This window comes from Oreochromis niloticus, linkage group LG15 (genome assembly GCF_001858045.2).
Source record: "Oreochromis niloticus isolate F11D_XX linkage group LG15, O_niloticus_UMD_NMBU, whole genome shotgun sequence".
In the NCBI taxonomy this organism is placed as follows: Eukaryota; Metazoa; Chordata; class Actinopteri; order Cichliformes; family Cichlidae; genus Oreochromis; species Oreochromis niloticus.
In genome coordinates, this window is record NC_031980.2 from 33120269 (window position 1) to 33136033 (window position 15765).

Sequence of the window (15765 nt, forward strand, 5' to 3'; positions counted from 1 at the left end):
CACCTTGAGGTATTCAAAATTTGTGCTTTCTTTGTGAACACACTAGCCTTGGACACACTCTCAGCTTGTTATGGGTTAGGTGCTAAATATTTCTATTCCTTTTACCTGCAGATCTTTAAATCTGTTTCCAAGAGCTGCTTACCAAAGATCACAGAACATTTTTTCAATTGATTAGTGAATGAGCAAAACGAAGTGGCAGGTGGTATCCTGAAAATTTAGTAAACTGCTTCTCGTCAGTGCGTAATTTCCAAATCCATCACAGCAGAAGTGCAGAGCGGGGCTCTTACTTGTTGATTGTGCAGACCTGACTGTTTTTTTTTCTTCTCACATTGACGTCAGCATAGCTTTTGTAAAAGAAAATGACATCACGCCACAAGGATAAAAATACACCTCTGACACAACAGGATCAGCACAACCTGTTTTTAAACAGTGTTGGTGCACTAACAAGATTCCCTTTGACTCCTCAGTGTTAAAAGCTTCTGAATTTCAAAGAAGCCCAAATGGTGAGAGGATAGAAGTGGGGAGAGGGAGAAGGTCACCGAAAGAACAAGAAATCTGTGTCTCATGGACAAATCGTTAATGTGGGCACGAGCTCTCTCCCTTTCTTGCACACACACACACACACAGACAGACATGCAAACTTGCTTTACCCCTGCTCGCTGTGCGAATGCCAAGTCTGCATTGCCCTCGCTGGATCAGGGTGGCCATTAACATTCTGAAGTGCCTGCCGTGTCTTTGCAGAGAAACTGGGGATGTGCCAGCTTGGCAATTACTTTAACAACTCTAGAGTTTGATTTCTTTATTCAGTTGAACCCAGCCAGGGGTAAAACTGAGGAGAACAAAAAAACAAAGAGGAAGAGGACTCCAAAGGACAAAAGTTTATGCCGACCCATCTGTGGTTGAGCACAAAACTTTTGGTCTTTTAATGTCGTGTAGCGCTGTAGCTACAAGGGTCTCGGGGACAATATGTATTCTTGAGGGTGGAAACGCCACACATGCCTGAAAAGCAGTTTTAGTGTCCTTCAGGATGACATCCAAACCTCTAACCTGCTCAGTGACTATCAGACAGCTGAATGGCTCACATGGAAATTAAAATCCGTGAATGCACTGGGATCTAATTGCAGATGGAAGTGGAAATTATGTTGACAAGCTGGTTGATATGACAGGCTCCATTATAGCCTTAAGCTTTTATTACATTTCTGCCTAGTAAATCACATCACTGAAGCAGTATTACCATAATGACTTAGTGGAGCGCAATCTGTCAGCTCTGCCCCTTGTTTAAGGGGATATGACTGAATTATTGCAGGTGAGGTATATTTATGTACTCCTCCAGTCGCCAGAGACTTTACAGTAACATAACTGTGGTCACTTTGTCTTGTAAACATCAAAAACAAGACATCCTTCCAAATAATCTGCCTGGCAAGAAAGCGCTCTTTTAAAACAATCGGCTGAATTTAAAGGGTTAATTTCGCTGCCGTTCATGTTTAAGCAGCTCTAATGCTCCACTGTTATTGACACAGTAGGTTTGCCTGCTGTGCTCCATTTATCAACAAGGAATAGCAGAAAAGCATTAACGTGTTTCAGCCTTGTAGAGAGTGATCATCAAGGCGGCTGCGCTCATGAAAGGATGGAGCAAGATTTACTATTGCTTCAGATTACAGCTCACGACTTACAGCGTAATTACTCCAGAGATACGGTGTAATATTTTGCACTAATGGCTTAGAAGTACAACACATACTGTTACATATACAGATGGGCCAGCGGCTCTTTAGCAGAGAGTCCACCTGGTGAAACTGCATCCCCTGTGCTCCTCCCCATCCCACTCTGAAACCAGTGGAAAAGACCTCATAATGGTTTGTGAACACAGTGACAAGTAAAATAGGTCTTTGGTAGAAGTTGTGGTGTTTAAAAGAGACAAAACCCAGCCAAATATTGAATCAGTGTAGTTACACCGTACTATCTTGCACACATTGTGCCGTAACTTTTTATGGTGACATTTAACAGGACTGAATTAGTTGGCGCAGGAATCTCTGATCACAGTGACATGCTTTTGATCGGTTATTGTGCAAGGTATGACAGCTTTGCAGTTGTGTTTGAATAAATAGGGTGTTTTTGTTGTTCTTTTTAATAATTGAAGCCGATTCTCTAATTGTGACCACAGGAGTTATAAAGTGATCATTTTTGGAGGGTACACACCTTTGACTTTGTAAATTTGGGATTGGAAACCACACTTAGGAGTAGAGATGGACCGATCTGATATTAAGTATCGGTATCGGTCCGATACTGACCTAAATTACTGGATCGGATATCGGAGGGAAATAAAAAATGTAATCGATCCATTAAATATTGTAAGTGTCACAGAAGTGGCTTATGTATAAGAACTTCATAGATGGTTCCAGCAGTTAAAATGTTCTTGCTTGTATATTTCTGTGGAATATTGTAGAGGTGCATTTATCTTGTATAGGAGACATGTTTATCTTGTCACAAAGAACAAGTTTTATTACACCGCTATTATCGCGAGGTTTGGGGCGTGATAATATAGACTGTGAGCCCACGTTTAATAATCACGCTAAGGAGTTCAGCGAGCTATCTGCAAAGGCCTGGTTAGCTTACCAGCTGTACAAGGTATTTGTCCTTTGCCATAACTGTATTGTAATATTGTGAAAATTTGTTGTTTTATTTGCTGTTCTAATTATTTTATGGTTTAATTTAGAATGCGCAAGACTGTAAAGGTATTCTTCTAGAACCTCCGAAGTGGCAGGCGGCCACGAGGTAATTTATTGTTGTTAAAGCACAAATGTTACTTTTGATAGACTGAAGCGCTTAAAGCCTTTGTGTTTTGTGTTTGTAGTTTTCACGGCGTTCAATAAATGCAGCGAAGCGCCCGTCTTGAAGAAGCCGTGCCTGTGTTGTCATTTCGGAGTTACAGTGAAAACTCGCCCTAGCCAGTGCCGGTGAGAAGCTAATTACGAAGACGGCAGCTGCAGAGAGAGTCGGTGAAGTGGAGCGACACAAGAGGGCGCCATTGCATAGGCTCACCGTTCTCAAGCAGCCAAGCACAGCAGCAACAACGTTACACAACTGGAGTAAGGTGGAAATTAACAAAGGACAGTGTTAAAAGTAGAATAAGAGTGGTTTAAGTCAAGTTTAAAGAGCCACAATAAGTTTCTATAACACATTGTCAAAGTTGATTTAATTTCTACTGTACTTCAAGGTGATGCTTTGTAGTTTGGTGAATAGTGTACTTGCTTAAGGTCAAAGTTTGAGTAAGGTTTACAAGGTTCTTTAAGAAAAGGTGCACTTAAAGTATACAGTAACAGTAACCCCAAAGTAACTTAAGTCACAAATTTAAGAAGTATTTGAAATCTGAACACAGTGCGCTCAATGACATTTAACTAGACTCCCGAGATGGTTGACAAAGATCTCGAAGAGCACCATGCTGTACCACTTACCGAAGTGGAAGAAAATGATGATGAACAAATTACAGAACTACAGACTGTTCGTAAAAGTGAAAGAGTAAGAACACTAACAGAAAAGGGTAAAGAGCTTCAAGAGAAGAAACTCAAAGGCCTTCAACACAGATATGCCGTTGTTTTTGAAAAATGGAGATATGAAGCAAGATTGAGCAAAGTAATATTAAGAAATGAAGTTTCCGAGAGTGAATTGAATGAGCTCATTAACAATGTAAATGTTGCCTGCAAAGATGTACAAACCATTTATGAACAAATACGGCAAATACGAACTCCTGATGCAGATGAAAGACGCAAAGTGGATGCATGTACATCACTTTCCTCGTTCATTGTCAGAAGAGCTGAAAAACACCTACAAGGAGACCTTGCAGATGGTGATGAAGAGCCATGGCCAGACGTTGGGTCGTGCTTAGGATCTGACAGTACTAAATCAAGGTCAAAGTCACGAAGGTCTAAAAGTAGTTCAAGCCAGTCATACTCACAAACAATCAAAAGAATAGAAGCAGAGGCTGAGGCAGCTGCGTGTCAAGAAGTATTAGCTGTAATGGAGGACCAAGAAAGGGAAGCAGCTGAACTACAAAAGTTGGAACTTGAAACCTTGGAAAGGCAACAAACAATGGAGGAGCAGCGCAGAAAGATTGAACGCTTGGAAGAGGTTAAAAAATTGAATGCTGCAAGAGCTAAAGTAAAGGTTTACGCAGAAGCTGAGAGTATTTCTGAAAGTCGTAGTTTAGTGCGCAGTATCAAAACTGGGAGCGAAACCTCAGCAATTCCTGCTCCACCACAATTTCCCTCTCAAGCTCCAAATACAATCCAAGCCCATAATGCCACAAGCCCTGCATTTGTTCCACATACTCCCACAATCATCAACCAAGCCCAACAAAATCCTGGTGTGCAACCTAAGGGCACCACAGGCCAAGCACTTAACGCATCAAGTCCGCCATTTATCCCTAAAGAAACACAAGCTGCCGCTTCTGCAACTCATCCACAGCCAAACTTGGATCTAGTTGGCATACTAGCAGACGCAATAAGTGCTAATCGTCTTCCAACTCCAGAACCTGCACTGTTCACTGGTGACCCTTTAAAGTTCAAGGACTGGCAGTTGTCATTTGAGACTTTGATTGAAAGAAAAAACATTCCAAAGAACGAAAGACTCTATTATCTCAGGAAGTACCTTGGTGGACCCGCAAAGAGAGTGGTCGAAGGATTTCTCCTGGTGGGCACAGATGAAGCATATGACGCAGCTTGGGAAGTGCTGGAAAGGCGCTTTGGAGATCTGTTCACTATAGGGAAATGCTTCAGAGACAAACTTCACAGTTGGCCTAAAATAAGCTCCAAAGATGGAAGTGAGTTGAGAGAGTTTGCTGACTTCCTTAGAAGTTGTGAAGCTGCGATGCCACACATAAAGACATTAGAGGTTCTCAATGACTGTATGGAAATTCAGAAACTCTTGCTGAAACTTCCAGACTGGTTGACAACAAGATGGAATCGCGCAGCGATGAAAATAAGAAAAACCCTTAATGGAGAGTATCCATCATTTCACATGTTTACAGATTTTGTATCCACTGAAGCAGACCTAGCATGTGACCCCATAGCTTCAATGCAAGTACTCAAGGGTTTGGAAATCAGTAAGCCCAAACACTCACGCAGCCAAGTCATTCGAGCTAAAACATTAACGACAACTTCAAGTCACTTAACTAACTCAAGTCACATAAATCCTGTGACTTGTCTTTACTGCAAAAGAAATGGTCACACACTGGACAAATGTTTCAAATTCACGGAAAAATCAGTCCAGGATCGTATCAAGTTTGTACAAGCAGAAAGGCTGTGTTTTGGATGTTTAAAGGGGGGACATCATTCCAAGAAGTGTGATAAAAGGAATACGTGTGAGAAATGCCAGAAGAAGCATCCCACATGTCTGCATGATGACAAGTTTGTAGAGCGTAAAAGGATAATGCCTGCAACGAATGATAACTCTCAAGACAAGGACGAAGGAGATGAACCAGCAACTGCAATCTCTAACAGAGTAACTCAAGTAACTTCGAGCACACTGACATCCTCCATTCTACCTGTCTGGGTTTCCTCAAAAAATCACCCAGAGAGAGAGATTCTAGTATATGCCCTCCTCGATTCTCAGAGCGATACATCCTTCATCTTGGATGAAGTAGCCCAGGATCTCGACACAGATAAGAGTAAGGCTCATCTAAGACTATCAACCATGTCCGCCAAGTCAACAGTCATACCATGTGAGAAGCTGGTAAATCTTCAAGTTAGAGGCTACAAGCAGGAAAGGAGAATTACATTGCCACCGGTTTATACAAGAGAGTTCATCCCTGTGAACAGATCACACATCCCGACGTCTGAAACTGCTTTGAGTTGGTCTCACCTCGAAAGGCTGGCAGATAGGTTACCTCCAATGCTTGAATGCGAAGTTGGTCTGCTTCTCGGCTATAACTGTCAGCAAGCCCTTCTGCCACGGGAAGTCATTGCAGGTGAGGAGAATCAGCCTTACGCACAGCTAACTGATCTCGGCTGGAGCATAGTTGGTTGTACGTCTCAAGTTCAAAATCACAATGATGATATTGGCATAAGCCACAGAATCATTGTTCGAGAAGTTACTCCTGCAGTACAACAAGCAGTGGAACTCAAGCAAGAAGTGCATTTTGTATGCAGAACTCAAGTGAAGGAAGTTGGTCCAGTTGATGTAATAAAGGCTTTGGGATCTGATTTCTCTGAGCATGCAACAGATGACAATCCAGTCTCTCAGGAAGACATTTTGTTCATGTCAAAGGTGACCAAAGGCATAAGGCAAAAGGAAAACGGTCACTATGAACTCCCATTGCCATTCAAAGCCGACAACCCGAATCTTCCAAACAACAAACAATGCGCTGAGCATAGACTGTCTTCATTGGAACGTCGGCTCAGAAGAGATAAGAAATACTATGAAGATTACGTCAAGTTCATGGACGACATCATAGCCCGTGGAGACGCAGAGAAGGTCCCAGAGCAAGAAGTGGATAATGAGGCAGCATGGTATATACCGCACCATGGGGTCTACCACCCCTACAAACCTGAAAAGATACGTGTGGTTTTTGATTGTTCGGCCCGTTTCCAGGGAACATCTCTTAACGAACACCTTCTGACTGGACCAGATCTTACCAACGCACTGATCGGAGTGTTATGTCGATTCAGAAAGGGCCCCATCGCCATCATGTGTGACGTGGAGAGGATGTTCCACCAATTCCATGTCATCAAGGAGCATCAAGACTATTTGAGATTTCTTTGGTGGGACAAAGGCGATTTAAACTCTGAGCCTTCAGTGTACAGGATGAGAGTGAATCTTTTCGGAGCAGCTTCATCTCCCGGATGCTGCAATTTCGGACTCAAACATATTGCTTCTCAAGGTAGAGACAGATTCAGCAAAGAGACTATTGAGTTCATCCAAAGAGGTTTTTACGTTGATGACGGACTCGCTAGTGTGACATCAACAGTCGAAGCCATACAGTTGGTAAAAGAGTCAAGGGCACTTTGTAAAACAGGCAACCTACATCTGCATAAGTTTGTGTCAAACAATAAAGAAGTGCTGGCAGCTATTCCCCAAGAGGAACAAGCTAAAGCCAAAGACCAGGACATGGCTCTTGGAGAACTCCACATTGAACGTGCACTTAGGGTACAATGGTGCATAGAGGCAGATGAATTCCAATTCAGAGTCCAAGTTAAAGACAACCCATTGACAAGGAGAGGGGTGCTCTCGATTGTCGCTTCAGTCTTTGACCCCCTTGGGTTTGTTGCCCCATTCATATTAATTGGAAAGCAAATACTCCAAACGTTGTGCAAGGACAAAGTTAATTGGGACGAGGATCTCCCAGATCACATTCTACCACAATGGGAAGCATGGTTGAGAGACCTGCCCAAGTTGGCAGCTCTGAAGATCCCACGAAGCTACTCACAAGTTGCTGACATTGTGCAGTACGAATTGCACAGTTTCTCAGATGCGAGCCTCAGTGGTTATGGCGCATGTTCATACCTCAGAGCAAAGGGTAGAGAAGGACAGGTCAGTTGTGCACTCATCATGGGCAAGGCAAGAGTTACGCCCATTAAGCAAACAACCATCCCAAGGCTCGAACTGTCATCGGCCGTGACTTCAGTTCGCATCGCAGATGTGATCAAACGAGAACTAGACATCCAAACTCTACAGGAATATTATTGGACAGATTCACAAGTTGTATTAGCATACATAAATAATGATGCTAAAAGATTTCACACATTTGTGGCCAATCGAATTCAACGAATAAGACAAAGCACAAGTCCTGGGAAATGGCAGCATGTCAGCTCAGAGGAAAATCCAGCTGATCAGGCCTCAAGAGGTTTAAATGCTACTCAGCTGAAGGATTCAAACTGGTTGAAAGGTCCCGATTTTCTTTGGAAACAAGATCTTCCAGTCAAAGAGGAAATGGTGGGAGAGGTTGAAGAAATGGATCCTGAAGTCCGTAAAGGCTATACGCACGCTGTACATTCAAAGGAAGCAAACCCAGTGTTAGAGCGTTTAAAGAAGTTTTCCAGTTGGTCGAGAGCTATCAAGGCCATTGCCAGGCTCAGACGATTCATCAAAGAGTACAAAGGTGTTCAACAAAGAACGAACAAAGTGACAGATCTTGAAGAAAGAAAAGACACGGAATTATTCATCATCAAGCTAGTGCAAATAGATGTCTTTACTGAGGAAATACAGAAGATCAGATCTCAAGGAGAAAATTCTCTGCACAAGCGCAGCAGACTGAAGCAGTTAAATGCCTTTTTGGACAAGTCAGATGTTCTCAGGGTGGGAGGAAGATTATCTCAATCAGCTTTACACTATGATGTAAAACACCCTGCAATTCTCCCCAAGGAGTCCCATGTGTCAGCCCTACTCGTCAAACACTACCATGAACGTGTACACCACCAGGGAAGAGGGATGACAATAAATGAATTGCGGGCAAATGGCATATGGATTTTAGGATGTGGGAGTGTTGTTTCTTCACACATTTACCATTGTGTTAAGTGCAGAAGATACAGAAAGGCTACAAATGTCCAACAGATGTCAGATTTGCCAGAAGTAAGAACAGAAACGGCACCTCCTTTCACGTATTGTGGTGTTGACTGTTTCGGTCCATTCATGGTAAAGGAAGGAAGAAAGGAAGTCAAAAGGTATGGACTATTGTTCACGTGTTTATGTTCACGAGCTGTGCACATTGAAACACTAGATGACTTATCGACAGACGCCTTCATGAACGCTCTTCGAGTTCTGATAGCCATAAGAGGTCCTGTCCGGCAATTAAGATGCGACCAAGGGACAAACTTTATGGGCGCCAAAAGAGAACTTTTGGAGCTAATGAAGGATATGGATCAAGAACCACAAAGAGCTATGGGTTGTGAATTTGTGGTGAACGTTCCGTCAGCTAGCCACATGGGGGGCGTCTGGGAACGTCAAATTCGAACAGTACGAAGTGTACTGACAGCAATGCTGGACAAGTTCTCAAACAGACTCGATACAACTAGTCTAAGGACACTGCTTTATGAGACAATGGCCATCATTAACAGCAGACCTTTAAGTGTTGAGTATCTCAATGATCCCTTGGGACCAGAGCCATTAACTCCCAATCACATATTAACGATGAAGTCTTCGGTTATTCTTCCACCTCCAGGAGGGTTTTGCAGAGAGGATTTGTACTTGAACAAAAGATGGAAAAGAGTACAATTTCTAGCAAATGAGTTTTGGCAAAGGTGGAGGCGAGAGTATCTGTTAAATCTCCAGCGGCGACAGAAATGGCAGAACGTCTCACGAAACCTGCGAGTAAATGACATCGTGATACTGCAGGATGATAATGCTCCGAGATGTAAATGGAAACTTGCTCTAATAGTAGAGGCTATAGAGAGCCCAGATGGCAAGGTTCGAAAGGTGAAGCTCAAGACCAGTGAAACTACCTTTGACAGGGGGAAACCACTGACAAGGCTGATATATCTGGAAAGACCTGTTCATAAGGTAGTGACTTTACTGGAGACTAACACGCAAAGTGAACCAGACTCTAACGTTGACACTCATTAGAAAATCACATTGCAAACAATGAGTGATTTTGGTGGGAGTGTAAGTGTCACAGAAGTGGCTTATGTATAAGAACTTCATAGATGGTTCCAGCAGTTAAAATGTTCTTGCTTGTATATTTCTGTGGAATATTGTAGAGGTGCATTTATCTTGTATAGGAGACATGTTTATCTTGTCACAAAGAACAAGTTTTATTACACCGCTATTATCGCGAGGTTTGGGGCGTGATAATATAGACTGTGAGCCCACGTTTAATAATCACGCTAAGGAGTTCAGCGAGCTATCTGCAAAGGCCTGGTTAGCTTACCAGCTGTACAAGGTATTTGTCCTTTGCCATAACTGTATTGTAATATTGTGAAAATTTGTTGTTTTATTTGCTGTTCTAATTATTTTATGGTTTAATTTAGAATGCGCAAGACTGTAAAGGTATTCTTCTAGAACCTCCGAAGTGGCAGGCGGCCACGAGGTAATTTATTGTTGTTAAAGCACAAATGTTACTTTTGATAGACTGAAGCGCTTAAAGCCTTTGTGTTTTGTGTTTGTAGTTTTCACGGCGTTCAATAAATGCAGCGAAGCGCCCGTCTTGAAGAAGCCGTGCCTGTGTTGTCATTTCGGAGTTACAAATATCAAAAAAGCACCTCAAAAAACTTGCAACACGGCGTAACTCGGCTCATAACCGTAGCACGTTGGAGCAGTATGCATCACGTGATAGAGCGGCTGTGTGTATTTGTAGCCTTGCTAGCAATCCGGCATTTCATCTCCGAGGAAGTTATCCCAGAGAGAAGTAAAGCAAGTGTGTAAGTTCATCTCTGAATGTTTGTAAAGCGTTCCCATGTTAAGCTTAACAACCGATATATGGAGCGACTGCCTCTCCCTCTCCTGTTGCTACTTCAATCGTGAAACTGCTTAATGATCAGCTGATCGGCTTTTCTGTCACGAGTCCATCTCTCTTCTTTGTTTTTGGCCCACTTTGCACCAGAAAGAGGAAACCAGCGGCTGAACAACAGCAGCACGTTTAAGCTTGATAAGATGTTATTAGAATTTATTTAATATTACTTTCTACACCAGGATCCTTTTCTACGTAGCTGACGGCTGGTAACTGTGCAGGGGCGGATCTAGCAAAGTTTAGCCAGGGGGGCCGACAGGGCATAAACAGGGAAAAGGGGGGCACAAAGACATACTTTTCTTTCTTATTCTCATTTAAAATGTCTAGCTTGTAATAAATAATTATCTGAATCTTACACCCAAAGTTTTAATCTGATGTAAAATGTATAGAAGTCCATTACTGTATATAGTAACTATTAAGTCTAATATACCCTAGTAAGCTATAGTACTTTTTCCTTTGGGAAGATACCATCTGTGCAGTCTGCAATTCTGTTGAAGAAAGATGTTGAATCTTTTTAATTATTCTTGAAAAATAATTTATTTCTGTGCATTTTTTTTTCCACCTTGCATCAAATTAAAGTTGATTACATCAATTAAGCATCATCAGGTGGAGGGTGGGGGGTGGTTCCCCATTTTCTTTTGCTGGGAGTTTGCAACCCTATTAGTTAGGTTGCTTAATATTTCTGCTAAGTACTCTTTAAAATACCAGAATAGGGAGGATGGAGTAGGTTTAAGTTTATTAGATTGATCAGTGTTGCTGAACTATGAAATATTTTGGGTGCAGTCTATTTTTTACATACAGGTATAACAGAATAGCTTCATTGTTGTTGTTTATTTAAACTTGAGTATGAACTTATACAAAATACAGCAAGATATTTAAAAAACAGTTTTATTGATTAAAAAACACACTATATCGGATTCATATCGGTATCGGCAGATATCCAAATTTATGATATCAGTATCGGACATAAAAAAAGTGGTATCGTGCCATCTCTACTTAGGAGCTCAGCAGAAGTCTGAGCTCCTAAGTGTAGTTCTTCAGGTCAAGTATGATTGTCCAAAGTTGAGGGGACTGTCTCCATATTTGGGTCAATTACTTAACCTGAAGCACATTAACAATAACAGAGAGATGATTGCCTCCTTTTAATTCAACATGGCATGCACTTATGTTACAGGTAAATGACAGTCCTGATGCTGCACTCTTCTGTACAGTGTAGAAATGAAACAGCCAGTTGCAGAATACATTCAGTTTTCTATAAGTCATGTTATATTTTATATATATATATTTTGACATCTGCCAAACTACAAAATTGGAATAGTCACAAATGTTGTGGCTTACACAGAAGTGATAGTGGAGTTATATCCAGATTCTGCATTTTTTATTTAGTTGTTGAAATGAATATTGCCCATGCAATGAAAGACAAGTTAAGTGAAGACAGGTTAAGATATTAAGTTAGCCAGTAGGTCAAGACTAAACAAATTAAATATTTCTAAATAAACAAAGCCAGACTGAATTATAAATGACAATAAAATCTCTGCCAGATCTGTCAAACAGATGTATTGTGTTATAAAGATTTAACAGTATGAAAGATTACCAGTCTGTTAGAGAAGGTCCTCTGGTGTTTGTCCTGTAAGTGGTGCACAGGGTAGTCAGGATTATCCATGATGGATAACAGTGTGTTCAGTGACCTCCTCTCCACTACGGCTTCAAGTTTGCAGCTGCTTACAGAGCCAGCCTTCCTTTATTCAGTCTGTCAGAGCATCACCAGCTCTGATGCTGCTTCCTCCAGCAGACCACAGCAATGCACACTAGGCTCGCCGTAGCAGAGCAACAGAAAACTCCATCATTTTGGTGCACATGTTAAAAGATCTCAGCTTTCTTCACTTTGTGCATACATTCTCTGTGTTGGTCCATCAGTTCACAACTTGTACTCTTCCACCAAGACAACATCCTGTCCCGGGATAGCCACGCGCCCTGCAGTTGCACTTGTTCTTCTGAAATCGATCACCACCTATCTGGTCTTATTCACATACGACCCTCTTCACAAAAACATCCACTACATCTACTGTACTTCTCCTACTGAACATCACCCACACTTACAGCTACTGTACAAGTACTGTACAGAGTATTTCTGTTACTTCCTATTATTTATATTATCATATTTCTGTTAAATCAACACCTAAGGAAACAACACTCTTTACCGCCTTTCTTTTTTTGGGAGAAATAGTGATCCATCACTCCACATTAAAATCATTGCCAAGGCTCAGTGAAACTGTTCAGGCACCATGTAAATAGCTCAACAGCTAAAGTGCTTTACTTTGGTTTTTCCGAGAATTTATTTCTCATCTGTGTATATCTATGTAGGTGCCACAATGTATAAAGTATACATTTCATTAAAATCCAAAGTGCCACATTTTTTTTTTATTTGATAAATGATCGTGGGTGTCTCGTTCGTCTCTGCCCTCTACAACATAAACCAACATCAGTTTACTGTATAATGGCACTTCAAACACACTGGCAAAAGTGTTGAAGAGTTATGTATCACAGTGCAGGACTCAGGGTATAATAGGTTTGACTTGGAAAAGAGTAAGAGAAATGGAGACCACCAATGGAAACACGCCAGGGTTCAAATAGTGTTCACACAGGAAAGGGTTGTCCAACAATATCACTACTTCACTGACTTTAACGGGCACATTAAAGTCAATGTTTTTAAAGTTGTGTATTTTCTAAAGTAAACAAAAACAAAGGTGATTTCTGCAAAATATTTGTCTGTTTTTAACTGGTACACAGAGAAGGGACCATTGTCACGTTCTGGTGTGTGGTGAATGGAAAGAGAGGACTCAAACGCCAGACTGCTGAGAAAGTGCATGGGGTTTATTGACTGAACTGATCATAAATGACTGAATGACGGGAAAAATACACAAGGAGTTGTCGATGACTGAGAGAAACTGGTGACTTAAATAGACTAGATAATAAGGATTGGAAACAGGTGAGAACACAGCTGGAATTAATCCAACTAGTGGAACAGTGGAAGTAAAACTACACATAATGCATACGGACTAAAGGTTCACAATAAAACAGGAAACATAAAAGGGAAAATAAACAGTGACTGTATCTACTCTGGTCAAAAAATCCACACTTCGTACTGATGTCCACAATTCCCTTTTATTCCTCGCACAAACATGGAGCACCGTGAAAACTAGAAGAAAGTAAAATAATATCAATAGTACATATGACATCCATCTCAGACACTTATTTCTTTTAACAAAGTGCACAAGTGTCGACGACTACGGAGCCCCGCAAAGGACAGTGGAGAAAAAAACATAAGGATGATCTTTTGCGAGATATTGCGAGATCTGGCAAAAGTTCATCTTCATTTTTTTTCCAATGTCCCTTGCAGGGCTCTGTAGTTAACAAATTAACCAGCATCATTTATTTTTATTTAATTTATTTTATACTATTATTAATTTTTTAAATATTTTTTTTTACTGCGTACGCCTTGTAAACCAGCAGTAGAAAAGTTGAAGAGCCCTAAAACTTACGGTTCCCGCAACTCACAGAAGAGGTGACTATTCCACAATCATCACTGGACTAGATTGTCGTTTACACTGTACACAAACATGAATGCTAAATAAAGGAAAACAATTAGAAAAGAATATACCGATCTCAGACGCTGGGTTCTGGTGTTGTTATGGCAACCCATACAAACATTTTGGCGTCAGCTAGAGTGACAAAAGTCCAAACTGAGAGCTCTGAGTCAACGACCCAGGTACTCTGACAAGTATATTATTCCCGTTTTATCCTCACTATACTGGCTGCCAGTCCATTTTAGAGTTCATTTTAAAATTATTTTATTTGTTTTTAAAGCATTAAATGGTCTCGCCCCACACTTTCTCTCTGAGCTCCTAAATTGTTGTATGCACTTCCATTACAAATTAGAAAGGCCTCCTGAGTCGGCTTGGGCTAAAGCTGGTCTACTCTGTGACATGATAGGGGTGCAGTCTGCTTGCTTCTTTCATAGAAGAATGACACATCCAAGGAATTCCACATGACAGAACTTCAAAGTCTATAAAGAGAGGTTGTAACCTTGAGTCACTTCATTGTTGTTTTTGAAGTCGGAGCTCATAGTTGCAATTCGTAAACGTCTTGACAAAAAGTTTTTATAAATCCCTCAACTCATCGCTGTGAGATCATGCCTTGGGTTCCAAAAAAATGCTCTTCATCGGGGATGAAGACCATCATTAGGATGATGAAGGCTTTTAGCCTTAAGGATGAGCCAATCCAACAGCCAGTGTCTACAAGCCAAGTTCGGAGCAGTTTCTCCGCTGGAGTGCGTTCACCCAGTGTGCTGCCAGTATCTATGGTTGATCATGCTGCTTTAACAAGCACCAAGCTTGTTTCAAAAAGAAGGAGATCTGAAATTGAGGGTGACCTCAATGACAAAAGAAGCTTCTCCACAGCAAAGAAGCAATGGTGTATCTGTGAAGAGAGACCCTACAGTCACAATGCAATGAGCAGTAAATGTATATCAGATATCTGTCGCCCAGAAAACAGAAGAAGCACAAATAGAAATGACAGAGAATTAGCAGTGAAAGCAAGCACATCAAGAGGTGCCTCTTCCACTGTCAAGTTAAGACCTCAAGATCATGGCAGAACATTCAAAACCACACAGAGACAAAACCAGAGGAAGACACAGCAGAGAGTACCCAAGAGAGTACCTAAGATACGGATCATTGGATCAAGTTACATAAAGCGATGAGAATGGGCAGCACGCCAGATGTTTGGAGAAAAGTTTGGATTTGATGCCAGTGTTCACTGATTTGGAAAAGGAGGGATGCGCTGGAATGGCGTCCTTCCTCGTTTTTATGGAGAGATTTCCACACAGAGTCCACCTGATATTTCGGTGATTCATGCCGGTGGCAACGACTTGGGACTTATGTCCCCCCTGGAACTTTCCTCTGCAATAAAAAAAGAACTGATTGAACTGCATGCAAAGTTCCCTTCCACGACTATGATATATTCCTGCATCAATGAACGCCAATTGTGGAGGTACGGAAATCCAAAGTACATCAATATGGACAGTTAAATGAGAAAGGCAGTCCATGACTGAACATCCCTCCCTGAGATATTATGATTACACCATATATGTACTGGACGGAGTTCACTTCAGCAAGAAGGGAAATGACGTGTTTCTGACCAACATCCGCTATGCCATCAAGAAGATCCTTCAGAACCCGTCTCACAGAAAATAAACTTGAGAAAACACAAAGTTCAAATAAATGAAAGCAAAAAAAAAAAAAAAAAGTGCCTAGTGTCATCCTTTGCTTACA

The 15765-nt window shown here is 41.3% G+C and overlaps 1 protein-coding gene across 4 annotated transcripts; it reads left to right on the forward strand.

Moving 5' to 3' along the window:
* The first annotated feature begins 2300 nt into the window (after positions 1 to 2300).
* LOC109194866 (uncharacterized) lies at positions 2301 to 10172 on the forward strand. Of its 4 annotated transcripts, none has more exons than XR_003214163.1 (4): positions 2301 to 2772; positions 2852 to 9868; positions 9957 to 10015; positions 10095 to 10172. XR_003214163.1 is itself a non-coding variant. In XM_025898927.1 (2 exons), the coding sequence occupies exon 2, from the start codon at positions 3409 to 3411 to the stop codon at positions 9550 to 9552; it is 6144 nt and encodes a 2047-aa protein (XP_025754712.1). In that variant the 5' UTR covers positions 2301 to 2772; positions 2852 to 3408; the 3' UTR covers positions 9553 to 10166. The 4 variants fall into 4 exon arrangements, 1 of the variants encoding a protein (XP_025754712.1); XR_003214162.1 differs by having other exon boundaries at positions 2301 to 2625; positions 2714 to 2772; positions 2852 to 10015; XR_003214161.1 differs by having other exon boundaries at positions 2852 to 10015.
* Positions 10173 to 15765: the final 5593 nt, after the last annotated feature.